At 39.2% G+C, this 21953-nt stretch overlaps 1 protein-coding gene across 4 annotated transcripts in view; it reads left to right on the top strand.

Annotated features, from left to right (window-relative positions):
• Positions 1 to 19577, top strand: part of chst15b (carbohydrate (N-acetylgalactosamine 4-sulfate 6-O) sulfotransferase 15b) — a 57700-nt gene extending 38123 nt beyond the window's left edge. For 2 of the 4 annotated variants that reach the window (XM_027016803.3, XM_081697899.1), the window contains exons 2-9: positions 1933 to 2190; positions 5085 to 5444; positions 6363 to 6702; positions 10831 to 10974; positions 14399 to 14555; positions 15723 to 15879; positions 16897 to 17044; positions 17867 to 19577. In XM_027016803.3, the coding sequence (XP_026872604.2) occupies positions 2122 to 2190; positions 5085 to 5444; positions 6363 to 6702; positions 10831 to 10974; positions 14399 to 14555; positions 15723 to 15879; positions 16897 to 17044; positions 17867 to 18069 (1578 nt within the window). In that variant the 5' untranslated portion in view covers positions 1933 to 2121 and the 3' untranslated portion in view covers positions 18070 to 19577. Of the gene's footprint in view, positions 1 to 1932; positions 2191 to 3993; positions 4097 to 5084; positions 5445 to 6362; positions 6703 to 10830; positions 10975 to 14398; positions 14556 to 15722; positions 15880 to 16896; positions 17045 to 17866 lie in introns of all 4 variants that reach the window. The other 2 variants (XM_081697900.1, XM_027016805.3) reach the window with 2 other exon arrangements.
• Positions 19578 to 21953: the final 2376 nt, after the last annotated feature.

Here is a 21953-nt window from a genome sequence, read left to right as displayed (position 1 = left end):
GGTTCCTAGACATCCTAGTCTTGGTTCAATGAGTGTATGTGTGTTTGAAACCTATCTGACACAGGAGCAACTCAGGAACAGCTTACTGATACCTAGTGGATTCCACTCTTGTCAATGGCTTCTCAATGTTCTGGTAGGGGAGGGAACGGAGTCGTCATAGAAATGGGTGGTTGTGTGGGTTGTGGAGGTAGTCAACAGGGTCGGACTAGGACAGCTAGAACAGTGCCGAACTCTTCGTCCTGCAGTTCACAAATCCATGTGCATGCAATTACTGAATCTGCTAATCAAAAGAGTGCTCATGAGTGCCCTCAATGCACTCTTATTGTGGCTGTCAGTGAATACCGGACTAGCACCCAAAATCTCAGAAGTCCATGAGATACAGGTGAGTGGATGATGTTGTCAAGCAGTCTGAGCAAAAGGGCAGAGAAGATTATATCCAAATGTGAGTTACATTTGTCACAATTGCCCCCTCCCTGGCATCACGGTTACCATGGACACACCTTCTATTTTGTTTTCTTCCTGATCTTTTTTACATGTGCTTCCTTGTTTTGGTTTAGATTTTCTCCTCTTCCTTGTTTAGTTCACTGCCTCTTATTGTATTCACCTGTGTCTTGTTAGGCCTAGATAGTTAGAGTATTTATGCCCTGTGTTTTTTTTTATGCATGTTGTTTGTTATTTTGCATGTTCGATGTTCTTTGAACATTCAGTATCTTTGGTATACGTTTTGTGATCTTCATTGTTTCTTGTTTGTTATTTATTCGCCCTGGTTTCGATTTTGTTTATGCTTAAGTTTTCTAGTGTACCTTCCCAAGTGTTTCGTGTTGCCCCATGTTTGGTTTGCATTCTTTGCTTTTGTTTGTACATGCTTTTAGTTATTAAAGGTTCCTCCTGGCACTTACATGCTGCCTCTCGCCTTCATCAATATGTTACAGCATTTCTTTACTAATTTAGTATGCGGACACCCCTCCTAATTATTAGGATCAGTTGTTTCAGCCACACCCATGGTTAACATGTATATAAAATCTTTCCCATAGCCATGCAATCTTCACAAACAATCATTGGCAGTAAAATCAGCTGTACTGAAGAGTTCAGTGTCTTTAAATGTAATGCTTTCATTGAATCTTACAAGTCTGTTCAAGAAATTTCTGTTCTGCAAAATCTGCCCTGGTCAACTGATAGTGCTGTTATTGTGGATTGGACCAACAACACCTAGGAGCAACAACATATCTACGCCATGTACAATGCCAAGCATCCTACATTAGTAGGAGCATCCTACATTTTTTCAGGGTTTGGACTAAGTACTTTAGTTCCAGTTAACATTACAATATAAAAAAATATTTTAAACAATGGTATGCTGCCAACTTTGTGGCAACAATTTGGGGTTGGTCCTTTCCTTTTCCAGCACAACAGATTGGGTAAGGCTTGGTTAAGGTTTTTTGGACTCTATATGTACTAGCTAAGAATACTTTTCTGAGTAGACAGTTTGTGTAAGATGGATAAGACAATCTGATAAATTCCATTTCCATAAATGTATAATTTTCTGTTCTAGTATGACTGTACCCAAGTGCACAAACTGAAATCCATAAAGTCATGAATTCATGACAAACCCCAACATCCTGCACAGAGCCCTGACCTAAACCCCACTAAACACCTTTGCGATGACCAACTGTGAGCCAGGCCTTCTTATACAACATCAATGTCTGACCTCCCAAAAACTTTATAGATTGAAAGGGCACAGATTCCTAAATTCATACACTAAAATCGTCCTAGAAGAGTGGAAGCTGTTATAGCTTGGAGGGGGAATGTATATTATCATCCGAGGTTTTGGAATGGGACAGCCAACAAACTTCTACAGGTGATAGTTATGTGCTCAACTATACTTGTAAAGTATGTCTTATTTCATTAGCTGTGTTTTATTTTATTTTCTTACAGGCAGAAACACTTGCTCCTGATATCATGTAGGAAAGTTGGTACAAAGAACACTCTCCTTACACTCCATGGATGAAGGAGCTGACCCGCAGCCACCCCTCCACTGTCTGACCCTGTCCCTCCCCCAAACCCCTTCTCTCTGGCTGTGAGGGTGGGCCCAGTCTGCGTGGATCTGGAAGTGCAGTGGCCCACATGCACTGCAAGTACAGCCTGCTTAGCCCAGCAGCAGAGGAGTATCATAAGAGACTGCTGCCTTTGCAGGTATATGAAACAAAATAACAAAGTATACCTTCTTTGAATTTTGTGGTTTAGTGCATATAACGGTGAGCGGTAAGGAGGCGGACGCAGGTGGGGAGAAGAACAAGATTTATTAGGGGCAAATCCAGAGTCGTAGTTGTCAGAGTAGTCCAGGGTCATTGAGCCAATATGTAGAGTACAGGGGATACATGATAAACACATGAAGGCAAACAGGGGAAGCAGGCTGCAACAGATGCTATGATGAACTCAGAGGTTAACAAACATGAAGGTTAGGAGAAAAACAAAGGCAAGGAGTACAAACTTAGACACAGGCAGATACAGACATTCTGACAACCATTCAATGAATAGCTAACACACAGGCAATCAGACAGGGTTTAAATACATGAACTTAACATGGCTAGAAATGAGGAACAGGTGAAAGTAATGATGGGCGTGGAAAACCAAACGAGGGGTGGAGAAAACGAAACTAAGGAATGGAACAAAAATAATACATATGACAGGGAGACCATGGAAGCTGGGAGGGACTAACTGTGACAGTGCACCAGAACAAATCACCTGGTCCTTACTAGGTCTTAAAATTAGGTAAATGCAACATGGGAAAGCCAAAATGGGAAAAACTACAGTCCACTACACAAAAACGTATACCCCATGAATCAATAGCTCATAGAACCTGTAGCAGTACCTTTAATAAACTGTCAATTACAGATGATAAGTTTAATTGGGGCACCACCCCAATTAAAATGTATTAATTTTAATTTATTAATGATTAAGTCTCAACTCATGAAAGTCACCAATTCGATACATGATTATTTCTCATCTACCAAACATTAGAATATCACTCTTAACTCGCAGACATAATAACTAAGGGTCACTTATGGAATAGGCATATACAGGAAAAACATACACAACAATAACTAAGATTCTTCTAATGACCAGGAGGATTGAGTTGACTAGCATCACTATAATAATCATAATGCAACCAAGCGAACATTAACACAAATGATTTGTGGTGGATAAAGGTAGCTAAATTGGCTAAAGATGAAAAGAGAAAAATGAAGAGTACCATTTAAGCAACATATAGGGATGATAAACAGGGTAATCTACTTATCAACCAACAAAGGAGACTTATTAATCATGCAAAATATGTGATGAAAGCATACCTAAAGTGTAATGGAAAAATCATGAGAAAAAGAAAAACCTTTCAGAGGGGGGACTAATTATAGGATTATATTATATAATTGAGGAGGCTGTATCACAGGTGAGTGGAAAGAGTTAACTGAGCTAATTTGATGTGTAAACAAAAACATTACTATTGATACCAACTGGTAACGTAAAAAAGGAAATGCCAGTTCTTATGACACTTTGGTGTTCGACCATGTGGAACTGTCTCGGAGGGGCACTGTCCTGTTTTTCAGTCATTCTGTTGTAGATTTGCTGGTGTGCTTGTAATCATTGTCCTGTTGCATGACCCTATTTTGGTCAAGCTTTAGCTCTCAGATAGATGGCCCCACATCCGACACTAGAATACTTTGATATACAAAGGAGATCATTGTCAACTCAATGACTGCAAGGTGCCCTTGGTGGCTGCAAAACAAGCCCAATTCACCCCTCCATCAGTATGATTGAGAGTTGGCAAGAGGTGTTCTTATATGCTGTATTTGGTTTTCACCAAACATGGCACTGTGAATTATGGCCAGACATCTCCTCTTTGGTCTTATCTGTCCAATGGACACACGCCTTGTGGTTTGTTCCGATGCAACTTAGCAAAAGTTAAGCTATGCTACGATATCATGCCATCTGTAACAGCCCGAGTGCCACAGGCCAAGGAGCAGGACGTACAGACTCCCTCGACGGAGACGGACATTTATCGAAAAATACGGAAGACAAAGGCACTCACATATAACAAACGGTAAACACGAAGACACATACGATTAGCATGATCAATAACTGACAACACCGCATACACCAGCAGGGGTTTAAATACATATAGACAAACAACACTAAACCATGTGCAGGTGTGTGCTAATAAGGAGGGCCTGGCTACAAACGAGACAATAACAATGACTTCCCACTGCACGTGACGGGCCGAACCACGTAACTAGTGGGGAGAGGAGCAGTCGTGACACGTTCGTAGAGTCTGAGACGACCTCCTGGGTGTTTTGCAATTTCTCTGAGCATTGTATAGTCTGACCTTGAGGTGAATTTGCTTGAATGTCCACTCGGGGAAGATTGACGACTGTCTTGAATGTTTTCCACTTGTGAATAATCTTTCTCACTGTGGAATGATGGAGTTCAAATTGTTGGGAAATGGCCTAATAACCCTTTCCAGATTGGCAGGCAGCAACATTCGCTTCTTTTAGCCCATTGCTGATGTCTTTTCTCCTTGGCATTGTGTTAACACATCTGAATGCTCCAGCAAACTACCAAAACTTTTTAGAGATGGACACACTTTCTGATGATCAGGTAATCATTTGATTACCAGGACATGGCTGCTATTTACCCTCTTCATTCCTATGGAAACAGCAGGGGTGTACTTATACTTTTTAGTAAGCGTAATTTTTCACACACTGCTTCTGCATTTTTTTGAATGCAGGTTTTTTTTAAAATAAATAATAACACAGTATAAATTGTCATGTGTTGTTGATCATCTGAGGTTATATTTACCTAATTTTAAGACTTGCTCAGGATCAGATTCTTCATGTCCTGATACATAAAACCATAGAACTCAAAGAGGGTATACTTTGTTTTGCAAATGACTGTATATGCATGCAGACACACACAAACACACAGAAATCCAAGCATATTTTACTACATGCTACATAAGACTCTGCAGTAACTAAAGGTGTGTGTAAACATGCTATTGCTGTGACACTCATATCCTGTCCCCTCTCTTTCAGATGGTCTATGCTCCCATGGGTGTGTCTGCTGTTTTGGAGGTGCAGAGGGATGCTCAGCAGCCCTGGGCCTTCCTCTCCTGCCCCCGACGTCCCAAACTGTACAGCTTTCTCTTTGGCTTCACTGTCGTCTTCCTCATAATGGCCTCCTACTTCCTAAGCAGTGAGAGGAAGGGGCTGCTCCTCACACCGTCTCCATACCGTGACGATCCGTTCGTGATCCCTGCCACCCTCCCATTCAATCTCTCTTCTATTAGAGATTACGCCCACATCAGACAGGTGGTGCACCAAATCGTGTCCAAGGTGGAATTTAGTCACAGAAAATTACCAGAACTGGATAACCTGGTGCATAACGAACCACATGTGAGTACACAATTTTACAAGGGCTGTTTTATTTCTTGATATGGTTTTGTGCATCTAGTTCTATCTGTTGTGGCATGTAGTGAATGATTGAGTGCTGGTTGTTAAAGCAGCAAGCCATGGCTGGGGATCTATTTGCACCAGACTTTTCAGGGTCGTGTCATTGAGATACAGGCTAATTATAAAACCCCTTTCTAATGGCTTTCTGAACATGATTTGAAGCCGGGACTAAATCTGTCATTTTCTCCTTTGTTCCCGTCTCACCTCATCTTGACACCTTACCTAATTTCTTTTCTCCTCTCCTCATGTTGAAGCCCATTTCAGTTAGCCTGTTAAAAAAACAGACTTGCAGTGACTGTTCTCATCCCTCCTGATTGGCTGATGAAGGAGGAAATGGCTTCCAATGTAATCAATATGTCAGTGGAGCATAAGACTCGGATTAATTGGGTCTGGTTTAATCAGAGTGGGGTGGTGATGCATGTCCTCTGGCACACTCACACAACACAATCACACGGGATTTTATGTCAGACAAAGGGGAGAGGAAATGCTGTAGTGAAAGTTGGCACTTTACACCTTCCTACCTAAGAATCTCACACAACACACACATGCAGAGTGGGAAATAAATTGCCTACAGGCATTTCTTTGATTTCAAATTTTGGAAAATTGTTTTACAAATATGATCATATTACTTTTAGACTTTCCATCTTATTTTAATGATGTCACAATGGAGTTCTCACCATATTGTCTTTAGATTTTTAGTATTTTACAGTATTTTGAATGATTAGATAATTTAAGATATTTTATGCATAAATATAATATTTGTAAAATATGACGAATATGTATAACAAAACATGGCTTATCATTATTAGCTCATCATGATAACATTACTACCACTCTCTTGCTGTTCTCTCCCCATCACAGTTGTTCTCTGTGATCCCGCGACACTTCCTACCAGGTCTTAAGAACCCCTGCTGGTATGAGCAGCTGCAGGGGAATGTTAGTGCCAATCCGTACCAGAAGAACCTATACGCCCGCTATTCACGACAGTCACACGCTGTCTTTGATTTCCTGAGGCGGTCATTCCGGAAACACCTGCAGTTGCACAAGGGGAAGTTCTACCGGATCCGCTGCCTGCCATACTTCTATATCATCGGGCAGCCAAAATGTGGCACTACTGACCTGTACGACCGGCTTCGGCTGCACCCAGATGTGCGGGTCACAACACTTAAGGAGCCACACTGGTGGACCCGTAAGAGATTTGGTGAGGGAGGATAACTTGTCTTAACTTTGTATTATATCATAGAGCACTCTTTCAGAATATTACAGAATAGATTATTTTGCATCATATACAGACAGAATGAAAAGGCAGATGGATTAACTGAAGGTGAAAGAGAAGAAAAATAATACAAGCAAAAACCCGATACACAACTCGTTTTCTCTTATCGTATGCCTCCTTTTTGCTTTAAATTTTCTTATTTTTTGTCTGCTTTGTCTACCTATTCATTTTGTCTATATATAATATAAAATATTTAAACATTTATTAGCAGACTTCAGTCATGCAATTTACTGTGTGGGATGTATACTTTACAGAATGATAGATGGACTGCTTGTGAAAGGCTAGGCTTTTGCTTTTGGATCATTAAAAGTTGTCATGTAGAGTTGGGTGTGCTTATTGGGGCTGTTCATGGGATTAAATGGGTGTGCTCAGTGGGGCTGCTCATGGGATTAAATGGGTGTGCTCAGTGGGGCTGCTCATGGGATTAAATGGGTGTGCTCAGTGGGGCTGCTCATGGGATTAAATGGGTGTGCTCAGTGGGGCTGCTCATGGGATTAAATGGGTGTGCTCAGTGGGGCTGCTCATGGGATTAAATGGGTGTGCTCAGTGGGGCTGCTCATGGGATTAAATGGGTGTGCTCAGTGGGGCTGCTCATGGAATTAAATGGGTGTGCTCAGTGGGGCTGCTCATGGGATTAAATGGGTGTGCTCGTTGGGGCTGCTCATGGGATTAAGCCATGCCACTGTTTTTTAGGCTTTTCACATCTGATTCGCATCTGATGTCACAGTCGGTGAGTTCACCTCTGCTCCGCAGGATCCCTTAGCCCGATCATTCAGATTGGTTCTGATCAGAATCCATCTGCTATGTCCTGAGCATCACCTCTCTCTGTCTTCCTTTCCCTTTCTCTCTCTGATCATTTCTCCTTTCCTCAAGGCTTTCTTAAATTCCTAGTAAAGAGTTTGATCTTTCTGAAGTTAAGCAAAGAGAGCAAGAGTGTGAGAGTGCATGCGGTCACAGCGAAATGTGGGACCACTGATTTATGGTAACATGCCATGCACTGTAAAACTGATATTTATTGGCTCACAAACTCTTTCAAAGTGCTCTTTAACAGTATAATTTAACTTAATTGGAAACTGTTACATCTTAGGAAAACGTCCTGATTGCGTCTAATTTTAATTTCTTGGATTCAAAGCATGTATCTTTGGAAGCCCACAATTGTCACAAGTTCCTCTATTGTATTTCCAAGAATAAATATAGGATTCAAAAACTTGGACTAAACTAGTCAATGTATTCTGTTTTTCTTTAAAGACACGAATGAACCAAACAATTACATAAAGAGGAAATGAAGGCCAAAAAGAAAAATGCAACTTTAATTTGTTCAATTTTTAAAACTTTCAACTTTAATGAGTTCATATTCCATTGCATAAATGTATTTAAAACCATGGAAAAAGCTGAGAAACAAAACTTCTGAACATTATTTATAAAACAAATAAACAAAACTTATAATTGATGGCGTAATACAGTGATTTATTTGGATGGATGTTCAGATGTGGAGTGATGTAATGGATGGAATGATGCTGGACTTTGTGAGGGATTTTGCTAGCAGCGTTCATATCTGACAAAGTGACATGAAGGCGCCAACAGGTCCTTTGGTGTCTGGCTGCCTCCCAAAAACGTTTACTCTTTTCTGTCTCTCTCTGTCTCCAAACAAAATCCATTGTTTTATATCTCCCTCCGTCTGTCTTCCAAATAACATCCAGTCTTTTCTCTCTCTCTCTGGCTGTCTCCCAACAACATAAAATATTTTCTGTCTCTTTTTGTTTTTCCTTGTCTGTCTCCCACCCCAAACATCCAGGTTTTTCTATATTTCTCTGTTTCTCTCTCCCAAAACGTCCAGTTTCTCAATTTCTCTCCCTAAACACCCAGTCTTTTCAATCTCTCTGTCTCTGTCTTGCAGCATCCAATATTTTGTCTCTGTCCATTTCCAATAACATCCAGTCTTTTCTCTTTCTGTCTCTGTCTATTTCTGTCTCTCTATCTCCTAACATCCAGTCTTCTATCTCTCTTCCTACTCTTTCTTTCCAATTTCTCATTCTCCAATGTTCTCATCACTCCATCATATTGAACTTTAAATTTTTTCGATTTCTTGTTATTTCTACCTTTTCATCCCTCACTGTCTGATGTTGCATTTATATCACTCTCTTGTCTACCTCTCTTGTCCTTCTCTATATTACATACACACCCCTCCCTCTTTTCTGTCTGCCTTTCTCTCTGTCTCTCTCTCTTGCACTCTCTGCATCTCTTTTATGTGTTGTTAAAAGTGATTACAGATCCCCAGTCATAATGGACAGATCGAGTCCCTGGCTTTAGCCCTGCACCCTGCTGACAGCGCTTCCTGCTCCAGCACGCCTCTTCTGGCAGAAGATACTACTCACTGCTTTCCTTTTCCCATCCACTATCCCACAAAATCAGTTCTAAATAGCTTCATTCATATTTATTCATTGTAGCAAAGGAGAGAATGATTGAGTGAGTGAGACAGTAAGTGACAAAGAGTGGAAAAGAAAGGGGGGGTGTGTGTTTGTGTCTGGGTGTGTGAGGAAATTACGCACCTGTGTCCAAATTCACAGCAATTTGCCATCTGGCCATGCAGCGCTTGAGTCATCAGCACTAGGTTGCCAGCCCCCTGCAGTGCTCATGCACACCGCAGCTTACTAACCTAGCAGTGTGGAGGAGCAGCTACTGCACACAAGAGACTATCCCGCACCACCTGCAGCACCCACCCACCTGTGCCACTGCCAAGCTGCCACCACCGCTGGAGTTGTCTGTTTATGTTCTACTACACTGAGTGTATGCAGCTAGCCAAAGTCTGGAAAGAGACCACTGTGCCTTTTTGAGATAGTGTAGGCAGAGAAGCATACACACTGTGAGTGCACACACGTGCAAACACACACATATGTAAAGACATACACACACAAATGCTTTATCTGAGCACCCATAACACACACAGTGAGCAGACATAACACACACACATTGTGTACACACAGTCTTATTATGTGGAATGTAGAATGTAGTACACATTCCATTCCCTCAGTCCCTTTTGGTGGATTTTCTTTTTTCTATTTTTGAAGTCTTTGACTTCTTGTCTTTTATGTTTGTTTTTTTCTATTCTATGTGTGTGTGAACAGTTGCTGCTTATTTGCGTATTTGTGAAGGTGTGTGTATGGAAGTAGTTATGCTGGAATATGTGGGTGGATGTAGGCACTAATCAATCTAGGAGAGAGTGTCCCAGATAGACCAGTGTCTTCCTCAGTGTGACACAGGGTACATTTCTTGTAATGGATAAGGTTAGGTATTTGGTACTATATTTTCTGAACTGGTGTTAATGACAATGGTTGTTTGCCAGTCAGTTTATAAAGCATAAATGTCTACTGCGTAGTCTCAGTAAGTCTTTGATCAGATGTCTGATATCAAATGTGAGAGATTAGCTAAGTCTGTAAACCACACACACACACACACACACACACACACACACACACACACATTTAGGTATAAGACAAACATTGTGGGAGAGCCTTGTTCCTCCTGGTTTCTTCTTTTCTAAAATCAACACTTTGTCCAGAAGTGTATGCATCGAAAGTTGAGTCAGACAGAGAGGCAAGATATTAGATATGAAAGAGTCAGAAAGAAAAATTAGTTGGAAAAAGAAGGAACAGAATGAGAATTTAAGGGAAAAATTTCAGATGGAAGGAATTTAAATGAATAAATCCTATAATCCCAAAATACTGGCAAACCTCTTACCTATCTGAAAACATTTTTTTTCTGATTTCCTGACTTTTCTGTATTTTTAGTTTTTTGTTCTTTCGCTTGTTTAGTTTACTGAATGTCCAATGGAATAGTTTTAATGGAAAGTTCTCATCCTCTCAGGAGAAACTCTCCCACAAGAGCAAAGGAAATACTTATAAATGTGATTTGAGAAAAAAAACTAAGGACTGAACATTTTCTAAATGACAAAATAACCTCTTCTGTTATTTTACATACATGCAATGATAATGTGTGCAGGGTTCTAAGATCTTCACCTCTCACACACTGCTCTCTCTGCTCTCTCCACCCCAGGTATAATTCGCCCCAGTGAGGGTCTTCATGCCCGCTATCCAGTGGAAGACTACCTGGACCTTTTTGACCTACCTGCCCATCAGATTCAGGACCAGCTGTTGGCAAACATCACTGGAGGCTCTGCTCAGTCTACTATCATTATTGGTAACACATCTCTGCTCTGTTAGACCATCTCCCATCACTACATCTAGCAGACAGCCGACTCAGTCTGGTCAACAGCTCATGTAAAAGGCACTTTAATTGTGAAAAAGCACCTCTGCTGAACACCTGGCCTTTATTTCCTTATATTTTAGGCCAGGTTAGATATAACTACTACAGAAGAGTATTTTTTATCTCAAAGAAAGTGTGTTGATGTGCAGTAAAATCTTACAATCTTCTGACTCTTCTACACAAGATTTTTCTAATCATGATGTGTTCACTAGAATGATTTTGAATTGCGCTGTCTGAATTGTACTTTAATGCAAATTGCAAAGCTTTATCTTCTAATCAGATATTAAATTAGAATTTGGTTGTCAGCCAGTGTGTTTTGAGTGAACTGTTTCTCAACAGCATCCTGTGAATTTGATTGTATCTTGTATGATTACTGATATAATCTGACCTCTATGCTCCATGGGTGTCATCATGAGTACAGGGTAATGCCTTTCTTCTTTTCTTAGCATGGTTTCTCTTGCAACATTCTGCACCATTTTCCCTAACATACCTGAAACAGCAGTGACTATTAAATAGAATAGAAAACTATTAGGATAGGCACACCACTAACAGAAATTCACATACTGTTTGTTACACTTCTGAGTTTGAGTTGTTTGCGTTATGTATTTCAGTTATAAATCAATTTCTGTTTTCAACTACTAAAACCATTAATAGAGTTTCAGAACCGGTGTAGTGATGACTGACTTTCCTTTTTAATGTTTGCTATGCTTTGTCAAAGTAGAATGATATTCAAATATGAACAGACTGTAAAACTAGTAACACTCCTTGCTTTTTATCTCTATTGATAGTATTTTGTGCATACTAGACACTTTTTTAGAAACCTTTCTATAGATTCTAATTCTGTAGATACCACTTGTATGAGTAAAGTTATGAGTAGTTCATCTGTTCCCATGAATAATTCATGTTAGCCATGCTGTGTCTGACATCACAGCAATGCCACTATATCAGTGCTAATGCTTGGCTGAGAAAGGCAGGCGTGTGGTGGTCCTATAGTCTGATGGTCAAAAACTGAACTCTGATCAATGGGGTAGCTGCTATTAAACTGGGTATACAGTATTACTATAAGATACAGCATGTAACTATAGGATTGTAAAATAAAAATGGATCTACCCAATAAAGACATTAGTGTCTGTAGGTGCTAAAGGTTCTGCACAAAAGTGGGAGAAAATTGAAGCACAGAGTGGAGAGACAGGAAGGCCAGTTATGCTAGGGGAGCCCAGGGGACTAGAAGGATTACAGCAGCTCTAAGGTAAACATGAAGCCAGAAAAGGAGATGACTCTGAGAACTATGGAAAGAGGCTAAGAAATGTGCACAACCACAGTCCCAGCCTTCACAACAGGAGCGAGCCAGGGATAGACATAGAGCATGTGGCCAGGTCAATGGGGCAGGAGCAGTTGAGCCTGGTGTGAGCGGAGTGGCAGAGTGTGGGCGGAGCTAAGTTTAGACAAGAGCAGGGTGGAGACTCCTGTGGGCAGTATGTTTTGTATTAGTGTCATTGTCTCATGACCGTGTTACAGTGAGAATTACTTGTTACAAACAGAATGTTACAATTCAGCTGAAAACAACTTGCTGTATAAGGTAATGTTACATAAAGGATGTGAATTATATATGGTACTTGTGAATAGCAATGGAACAATATAGTAATTTAATAATTATTCCACATTTACACTTTTAGAGACTATAGTAGAATTAACATAGAGATGTAACTAATAATGGAGAAAGACTCAAAAGTTACTGAATAGTTAAAGAGCTTCTGCTAAAAATTGTATTTTCAGTCAGGGAACATAATATCCCATATATATATATATATATATATATATATATATATATATATATATATATATATATATATATATCTCATGGCAGGGTTTCTATGTTACACTGACAGAGAGTATCTGTTTGGGTTGAGTTAAAAATCCCAATTTCCTGTTCCTGTTTACCCTCCTGCACCTCCTTGTGACTCTGCAGTGACTCTCCATATCATACCTGTGTATCCTCCTCCTGAAAGACAGCTGTCAGGAAGAGGAACGTTAGGGTGTATTAATATGCAGCATGTGTTCTTTTTTTTTTAATTTTATTTTTTAGGAAACACAAAACAGGAAGTGGTTATGGGTAGTAATGACTGAGGAAACAAGAAACATGCATCACTGGGGATGTGGGGCAGCCTGGGAGAGAACTAAAGGCACTCTTGTGAGAACAAGTGTGTGATGAGATTGCTTGTTCTCAGTGTTTTCACAGCAATATCCTTTCTGTAGCAGTTTAACTTAGCCGTATCAAATTCAGTAAGTTTGAGGAGGGGAATTTCCAAACTAAGATTGATTCTGGTCTTCCAAAACCAGAGTTGGTCACCCCTGGCCTGTAGTGGTCTGTGGATAACCTACTGTAGTTCCTCTCTCTTATTGATCATGATGTAGCACATGCACACACCAAACTTCCTGACTTTTGAACCTAGTCATCACAGAAACCACAGAGCTTGTGGCACTGAAGTGCTAGCACTTGTGTTGTGCAAATATTATCAGTAAGATTCTCAGGTTTAAAAGTTTTGGTTTTAAACATAAAAGTAAAAAAGTAGTGAGAGGTACTTCACTTTTTTCACTTTCATTCATTCATTCTAATACTAGCTAATGCTGAACTAATGGACAAAGCCAGTTGCTGGAATAAAATCCTGGGGAAGAGCTTTAATTTTTTTAATTTTCAGTCTTTTGGGAACCTGATCCTAGATCAGCTTTATTTTATCTCACAATATTATGATGGTCCTGGATGTGTCAGCATCTCCCTATGTGACTACTGATTAGGATTACATATATTACAAATGCCGAATTGTTTTCATTTGATGTAAATTAAGCAATTAACGTAGAAAGAATGTTTAGGAAAATAGAGGATGCCTTATTAATAATGAATTTGGATGTATAACATTTATTATATGATACTGTGCTGTGTAGAGCTGGAAACATCTCTAGTATGATTCACCTTCTGAAAAAAAGAATGTGTTATTTAGCTTCTGGCTCAGAGCCGTTCACAAACAACCTTGTTTTGACATGATAATATCTAACTGCTGAGTTGTGTGCAAGATAGAGATGAACCCAGTGATAAGTGGTTAACAGTCTGAAATTGTGCATGTGTCACAGTCATGCATTTTTGTGTGAAGATAGAAACTTTATCACAAGTCACTTCAAGTCACTAAAAAATATATTGAAACAAGATTTTCTAGCATTGAATCCCTAAAAGTATATATTATGTATTAAATCATTTGTACATGTTTACAGATCAAATATGTACATGTAGATATGTATGAGATCTGTGTTATTAGACTGAATCACTTTAGTTCTCCTTTTAATGACTTTCTATAATTGGCAGGTGAGGCTAGTGCATCCACTATGTGGGACAACAACGCATGGGCCTATTTCTATGACAACTCCACAGAGGCAGAGCCTCCCTTTCTGATCCAGGATTTCATTCACGCGCTCCAGCCAGAAGCACAGTTCATCGCCATTCTGAGAGACCCTGTTGAAAGGTCAGAGGTCAAATGTTAAATGAAGCTCCTAATTCAGTGTAGAAAAATTTGGCAGGACAAAACCATTGTAATGCAGGTAGTGGCAGGAGTGCGATGGTATGGTCCCAGGCAGACTCAGGACCTTCAGCTGTCATGCTGCTGTGCTTTGGAGGAAACACACTCAAGTGAGTGTGAGCTAAAATGACCCTTTGAGAAACTGAGCTGCTAATTAGCAGCAAAGCAGTTCTATAAATAATGTTTGTATAGATCAGGATTTTTACCTCCAATTCTGAGGTCCCTGTGCCCTGCACAGTTTCAGGTTTTCCCTGCATGAGTACATTTGGTCCAGCTCATGATAGGCTTGATGATGAAATGGTGTCCTGGAATAGGTGTACTAAAGCAGGCAAAACTTTAAACTGTGCAGGGCAGTGGGATTCCAGTGAAGGAATTCATATGCGCATTCTAAGTACACAATATTCTTATGTTCATTTATTATTATTCCTTAATTATTTCTTAAATGATCTGTGCCATGGTGCCATGTGTCTCTATTGAAGAACACGCTAAGGTTAAGAGATAATAACATTCCCTGAGCTGAAGCCTCTGAGATCTCATCCACTCATTCCCTATCCATCTCCCTTCTCTCCTTCTCTCCTTCTCCTCCTCTCTCTTCAAGTCTGACCTCTCTCCAGTGTAGTTAGACTCACCAGTGTTAGTCTAGTATCCTTATGTTAGAAAACTGACCTGAAGATAATCTTGTGTGATGACAAACTCGAGTGGAATACCCTGCTATAGCTAACTATTAAAACATCTGGTACCACCTTAGTTTACTTATAGTTTTTTAATGTACAAATTATTCTTGCAAGTCATAATAGTGTATAGCAGTTTGTAAAAAGGGCACAATCAAGCATGTCAGATTCTTCTTAGAGAGTTGGTACTTTATTTGGCGTTCTGCTGTTCAGTACTTGGAGTGGATGCATTAGTCGTGAACCCCTAACAGTGTGGTTTAATCCAAGACTGAGTCTGGATCACACACCAGCCAGTGGCCAGTGCATAAAGTGACAAAAGAGTCTATGTGCAAAGATGTTTCCAATAAAAAGTGTTATGTATGTAAAGTAGAATAAGAATATATGTAAAAAGAAAAATGTAGTCTTTTTAACTTTTTTTTTTTTTTTTTTTTTTTTTTTACAGATTGTACTCTGATTATCTCTACTTTGGGATGTCCAACAAGTCTTCAGAGGATTTCCATGAGAAGGTGTGGGAATCACTGCAGCTGTTTGATGCATGTCTGCAGGATTTCAGCATTCGGGCATGTGTCTATAACAGCACATTCAACAACGCTATGCCTGTGAGTAGCACATGACACACACAGCCACACACACTGACACACACACAGATCTGCAGTGACAGACAAGGGGAAACATCAAGGAGAAATGTTTTGACAGGTCAAAAGGATTCAGTAATTAGCGTCATAAATGCAACCTCAATGATGAGACAGAGAATGACAGAGAATGAATCTTGTGTGTGTGTTAGGAAAAGAGAAAGAAAAAAAGAATGGAATATGCCCAGGATCCAGCCGTTGAGCTCACAATAAACACCCTGGTGAATCGCTCAGCTCCTGAGCTGGAAGGACTATTGGGTCCTTGTGGCCTCCTTGAGAAGCTCTGCCCTGGGCTTTGGTCTTAATATGAATCACATTCTCTTAAGGAAATCTCTGTTCACTCTGCCTAAAAATGACTCATAAAATGCACAGTCCAAAAATAAATAATAGACTTGTTATAGTTATAAAAAAGAAACTCCTTTGAGCTGACAACCATATTTTTCTCCACATTTAACACAACAGCTCACATAATGATGGCTAATATAGTGTAGTTTGTTATTGATCTTGGGGAGCTAAAGCATCGATCAGTGAAATGCATTAGTGGAGAGCTTTCAAGTAATTGGAAAACTGGAAAAACTGACTAGTCTGGATGGGTGAAGTGTTACTTAAGGCTGACTTGTTTTTGCACGGTTGTGCATGTAACTGAACAGCCAGGGGACTTCAGAGTCCTGGTCAGAGAGGCGGAGTCTGCCAGCCGGGTTGCAGTGTCAAAGTGGCTGGAAATCAATGGGTAATTATTGTACAGAAATGGGTGTATTACTTGGAAATCTACAGACTGTAGATTGCAGGTATTAAAATGTTATTGTGCAATATAGAGGTGTTGGGAAGAACCTGATGGGTGTACATCCAATAATACTCATCTGTGGGTTATGGATTTAAGAAAGCAAATAGCCTAAAAACTTGCGTAAGGGTGTGCATCACACTTTGTGTGTGACATACCAATGCTAAGTGTATGATGGCTTGCTCATCCTCTCTCTCTCATAGGTACGGCTGCAGGTGGGGCTGTATATCATGTACATCCTGGATTGGTTGTCCGTGTTTGGTAGGGATCAGCTCCTTGTTCTCAGACTAGAAGACCATGCTGCAGACAGGAAAGTCTCCATGCACAAAGTCTTTCAGTTCCTTCATTTGGGTATGGAGCTCAATTACATGCACTGGCATACATGTGCACACACACACACACACACACACACACACACACACACACACACACACACACACACGTGATGTGTTGATGGAGAACAATTGGGTTCATGAGCCAGCTCCTTTATGTGAACAATGGGAGGCAGATCCTGAGATTTGTTTTCTTAGCTACAGGCACTTTGTGCAATGACTGAATGTTGTGTTAATGTGTGTTGGGCAACCAATCACAGGTGATGACAAACAGGGATCATACCATCAGGTTAATGGGGGGTTGACTATCTCCAGAAATGAGGAGCACACAAACAGCAGAAAACAAGATGAATGATAGTCGCAAAATGTCCATTATACATGTGTATTTGTGTTTTTACATTAATGTTTTTCTAGCAAACAAAGTTATGATATTATGTTGGAAATTATGGAATAATGGAAATTATAGTGTTTGCATATATTTATTCAATGTAATTATACTAATCACAGCAAATTGGTCAAACCACTGCTAATTGTGGCTGAAATACAAAATAGTAGTATTAAATGAATAGCAGAAGTAGTATTAAATTAATAGCTGTTTGGGAGTCAAAAGAGCTGGCTATTTTTGCTGAGGTAAGCCAAATTGTCTTACTAAAAAGAGCTGGAATTCCCATCACTTACTCACACACAAAGCCTTTTTGTTATTGATCGTACTAGAGGTACTGTATATTTCCCCCTTAATTTTTGTGTATTTACACACTTCAACCAATAGGGGACAGCACAGCCTTACCATAGTGTTCACCATAAGTGTGTGTGTGTGTGTGTGTGTGTTTCTCTCTCACAGGGCCTCTATCAGAGCAGAAAGAGGCTGAAATCACTAAGCGTCCAGCATCTAACACACGGAAGCTAGCAGATAAGAATCTGGGCCCAATGCTTCCACTCACGCGAGAGATCCTTACCAACTTTTATGCCCCTTTCAACAGGAAACTCGCAACTGTGCTCCACGATGACTCTTTTCTCTGGAACAAAAATTCTTCACACACTTAATAGACATGACATAACCTCATAAAAACCACTGCCTCCAATATCAAACAAAGTCTCTTCAGTGTAATCAAATCTGCCTCTCTGAGAAACAGTCAATTCCCTAGGGGAAACTTATAATGTAAATAAAATTATTATTTTTTTATGTTATGGGGCAGGTTTGACCGAGACAAAGGTTCAGTGTTTGCTATGAGATTTTTTGATGGGGTTGATTTTTATATCCACTTGACACCTGCATATTTAAGGAATATAAGTGAAAGAAACACTTTTTGACATCCTTTTTACTGGATGATATTTGAGACAAAAAAAGGGAAACACAAGGGTAGTGAGAAGATTGCTCACTTCTCACCACTTGTATTGCATGTACTAGTCTTCCAGACACAGGCAATGGGTAACAATCAACAGTGTTTTTGCAACTCAGTTCTCAGGGACCCATAAAAAATACACTTCCCAGTTGCCTGTAAGCAATGTTCTTGTTGTCTTGCTCCAAGTGTGATGGGAGCTGGATTAGTGCAAAAACATGAACTGACTCAGGCCCCTGAGATCTGGATTAGAAAACACTGCATCAGATCAGTAATGTAGTTTCTTTGCAGTCTAGCACTCAGACATGCCCTGAACTATTTTGTGCTTTCTCCATTCTAGGACAGTGGACCCAGCTCTTGAAGGACTTGATAATTAGGTGATGAGCTGAATCAGGTGTGAATGGGAAAGAACACCAAAATGAGCAGTGCATCTCTGAACTGAGAACCACAGAATTGTCTTTTGTCTGTGTTGAGGATAGTTATTCCTCTGTGTTCTTCATAGGCTAGAACTATGTTTTATCCACACAGAAGACCTTGACACATTACTGAGTGCATTTCATGTATGCTCAAAGCTGAAAATTCACTTAGATATCCAGTAAAAATATCATTCCTGTAAAAATCAGCCAAGTCATTTACTCAGCAATACTATCGTCAGCATTTAGAACATACATTTTATTATCTAAATATTTTTTACATTTTGTCCTGTTAAAAATGTTGATGGACTAATTTTACATGTAAAATGACATTGATGGGCTAATTTTACATGTAAAAACACTCAGTATTGTTTATAACTATCCAAAATTCCTGTTGAATCATGGCCTATAATACAATGAAATAAGAAAGTTTGTGGTGCTTTCTCTGGCATTTTCATTGTATGCACATGTGGTCTGCTCCAACTTATAGTAATGACAAACTCATCAGCTTGTAATAGAGTACATTTATACAGTAAATTCACTAATGTTTCACATATGCAAAAGGTGATGGAAAAAATATTTATTTATGCAATCAATTTTTAGAGAAAAAAAAATAACTGTGATACTTGGGTTTAACTGAGGATAAATCATAATCAAATACAAATGTTAATTTTGTATTAGCGCAAACAAAGCAATCAAAATCAATTCAAATGTTATGAAACAAATTCAAATTGTTAAAGTTGATTTGTGAAATTAAGAATTATATATCTCCATTAAATTGTATGTACTTTTTCTATCAGACGGAAGGTAAGATTCTTGTTTTGGGTGTGTGTTAGTCACAAGGTTCAGTGTTACGTAGAACTAAGAAGCGTATACAGCGTTGCCATAGAATGTAATTTGCTGTCCTTAAGGATGCTATAAATACCATGTGTAGACTATTATGCAACTTTCGGCTTTGGAAAGTGTAACGAATTGATTATTTCTTAATTTAGCCAGGTGTGATTTTAGTATTTTTCCACTAGGAGACAGGCTTGCACTATGATTATTTCAAAACTAATCCTCTGCAGTCAAAGACGACGACAGAGATTTAACAACTGAGGTCGCTTCATTCTGTAAGGCATATGCTTGAGTGTCTTGCTTTACTAGCTGGGGCTAAAGGCATTATGCAACTTTATACTGAATTAGAAGCTCCCTAACAACCCATGTCTCTAGGTTTCAAGTAGATCTTTTCTCAGTAAGATCTAAGTCGTAATAAATGGTTAATTGGGGGTAGATCACACTTATGGTACTAGTACCCTGCATCGTGGTGAGTTAAAAGAAAGATCTACCAACAACTGGTAGAGTTGTTAATGATTAAAACACAATAACCATGCTAACTTAATTAGCAACGTAACAGCGATGATCGATCCTATTGCTAATAGTTAAAACTGAAAATTTTGTATCGGTTACAGTTACGAAGTAAATGCACCATTAATCCGCACAGCCCCTGAAGGCTCGCGTCGATCTGATCCTGATGGCTCTCGGATCAGGAAATGATTTTTTAAAGCGCTGTGCAATGTAGCCCTGCTTGCTACGATTTGGTACAGTCAGAGATTAATCCACTGCCATCTTTTTGCACGGTTATTTAACTTTCAACGAAGGTGAAATGAAAGATGTGCAAAGCCTCGCTAAATAAAGCCATCATCCGCGAGCCCGTGGACGGCTCCATGCAATCTTCCGTTAACATTTTCTTTTGGGAAAACTCGGTTCACGGACTTTTCGTCACAATGCCCTTTAGTGAATTCATTAGCCATCTTCCCATCCCTCATTAGCGTCCTTTATTAGCATCCTCCCTCGAAACAGGGCTATTTGTAAATGGGGGACGCTATTATCGTTCAGACCTCGAATTTTTTTAGAGACTCAAAAGAATTGCCGTTATTGTAGAGGAAACTTTATAACATTTTTCTTACTTTTTTGTACATTCAGCTAACGTGGCTACGTCTGGGAGTTTATACGAGCTTTCAAGTGAAAACCTGATCAAATTCCGGGGCGTTTCTAGGATCTGAAAACATATGGAGCTCAGCACAGGACATCTGTTTCTACTAAGGACGTCCAAAGATATCTTCCCCCCAAATAATTGTTTTCTAAAAAGTATCTTTTGATATTTATTGGAAAAATTTTCAGGCTATTTGAAGATCAAAGTTTAAGACCTTTCGCAGCATAGATCAAGTACTGTACAAATTATACAAATTATACTAATTAGAATAAATTTTATTCGCCAGTACTTGTCCGATACAATAATTTACATGATAAAGCTGCTCTTACATGACGGGACAGGGGTGCACTAACATTACTGACAGCTATGGAATAAGTGCACAAGGTTTGATGCAAGAACAACACAATTTTCAGTATGTACATAGTAACGTTAGGGATAAATGTACAGTTTACAGGGTAAGGGGTCAATTTACAGTAAAAACGTTTCTATGTGCAAAGTGTATTCAATTTGACATGTAGTGAAATGTAAGTTGCCATTATGTAAACATTGTGTGAGGTACTTCAATTGTGATATCAGTTTAGTGTTTTATAACCACTACTTTCAGGGATGGGTGGCAAACAGTTGAGGCAAAACTATTCTCACATTCCACAAACAAACACAATCATTCCTTGTAACAGCATCTTGCACAATAATATCTTATGAAAATGTGCATTTTGGGCATTGAATCCTTTATATTAATATAATCTACATTTAAATACATTACTAACTATAGGTTAGGCAATCAGAAGCTTTTTGCACAGAACAGCAGCACAGAACATAAATAGTAGATCATTTGTGTTAAAGAGGTACACTGCATTATTGGAATGTTTATATTATGGTTTAAAGAATAATCATAAGCTCAACTATTTGTCATATTTGTTTGAATAGCCATATTCAGTGACATAATAATATAATAGGTAGTAAGATAGCTCTAAAAAGTTAATCTGTGGTATGAAGAAATAAAAACCCTCCATAGTCAGGTTTTAGTTTTCTTTAAGAAAATGGCCCACCTTGTTAAATCTTCAAATCTGTATAAAATTAAGTTGGACTGTTGTTGACTAGATGTGTTTGATCACCCCATACTTTCTGATTACTGTTTTTTTTTTTATAAAACAGTTTTTTAAACAGTGAGCATAGATAAAAATGTAATAACTTCACCAA

Source organism: Electrophorus electricus, chromosome 15, assembly GCF_041902795.1.
Source record: "Electrophorus electricus isolate QZ-2024a chromosome 15, ASM4190279v1, whole genome shotgun sequence".
Classification (NCBI taxonomy): domain Eukaryota; kingdom Metazoa; phylum Chordata; class Actinopteri; order Gymnotiformes; family Gymnotidae; genus Electrophorus; species Electrophorus electricus.
The sequence above is the reverse complement of the archived record's forward strand: the minus strand, read 5'-3'. Positions and strand labels throughout refer to the sequence as shown.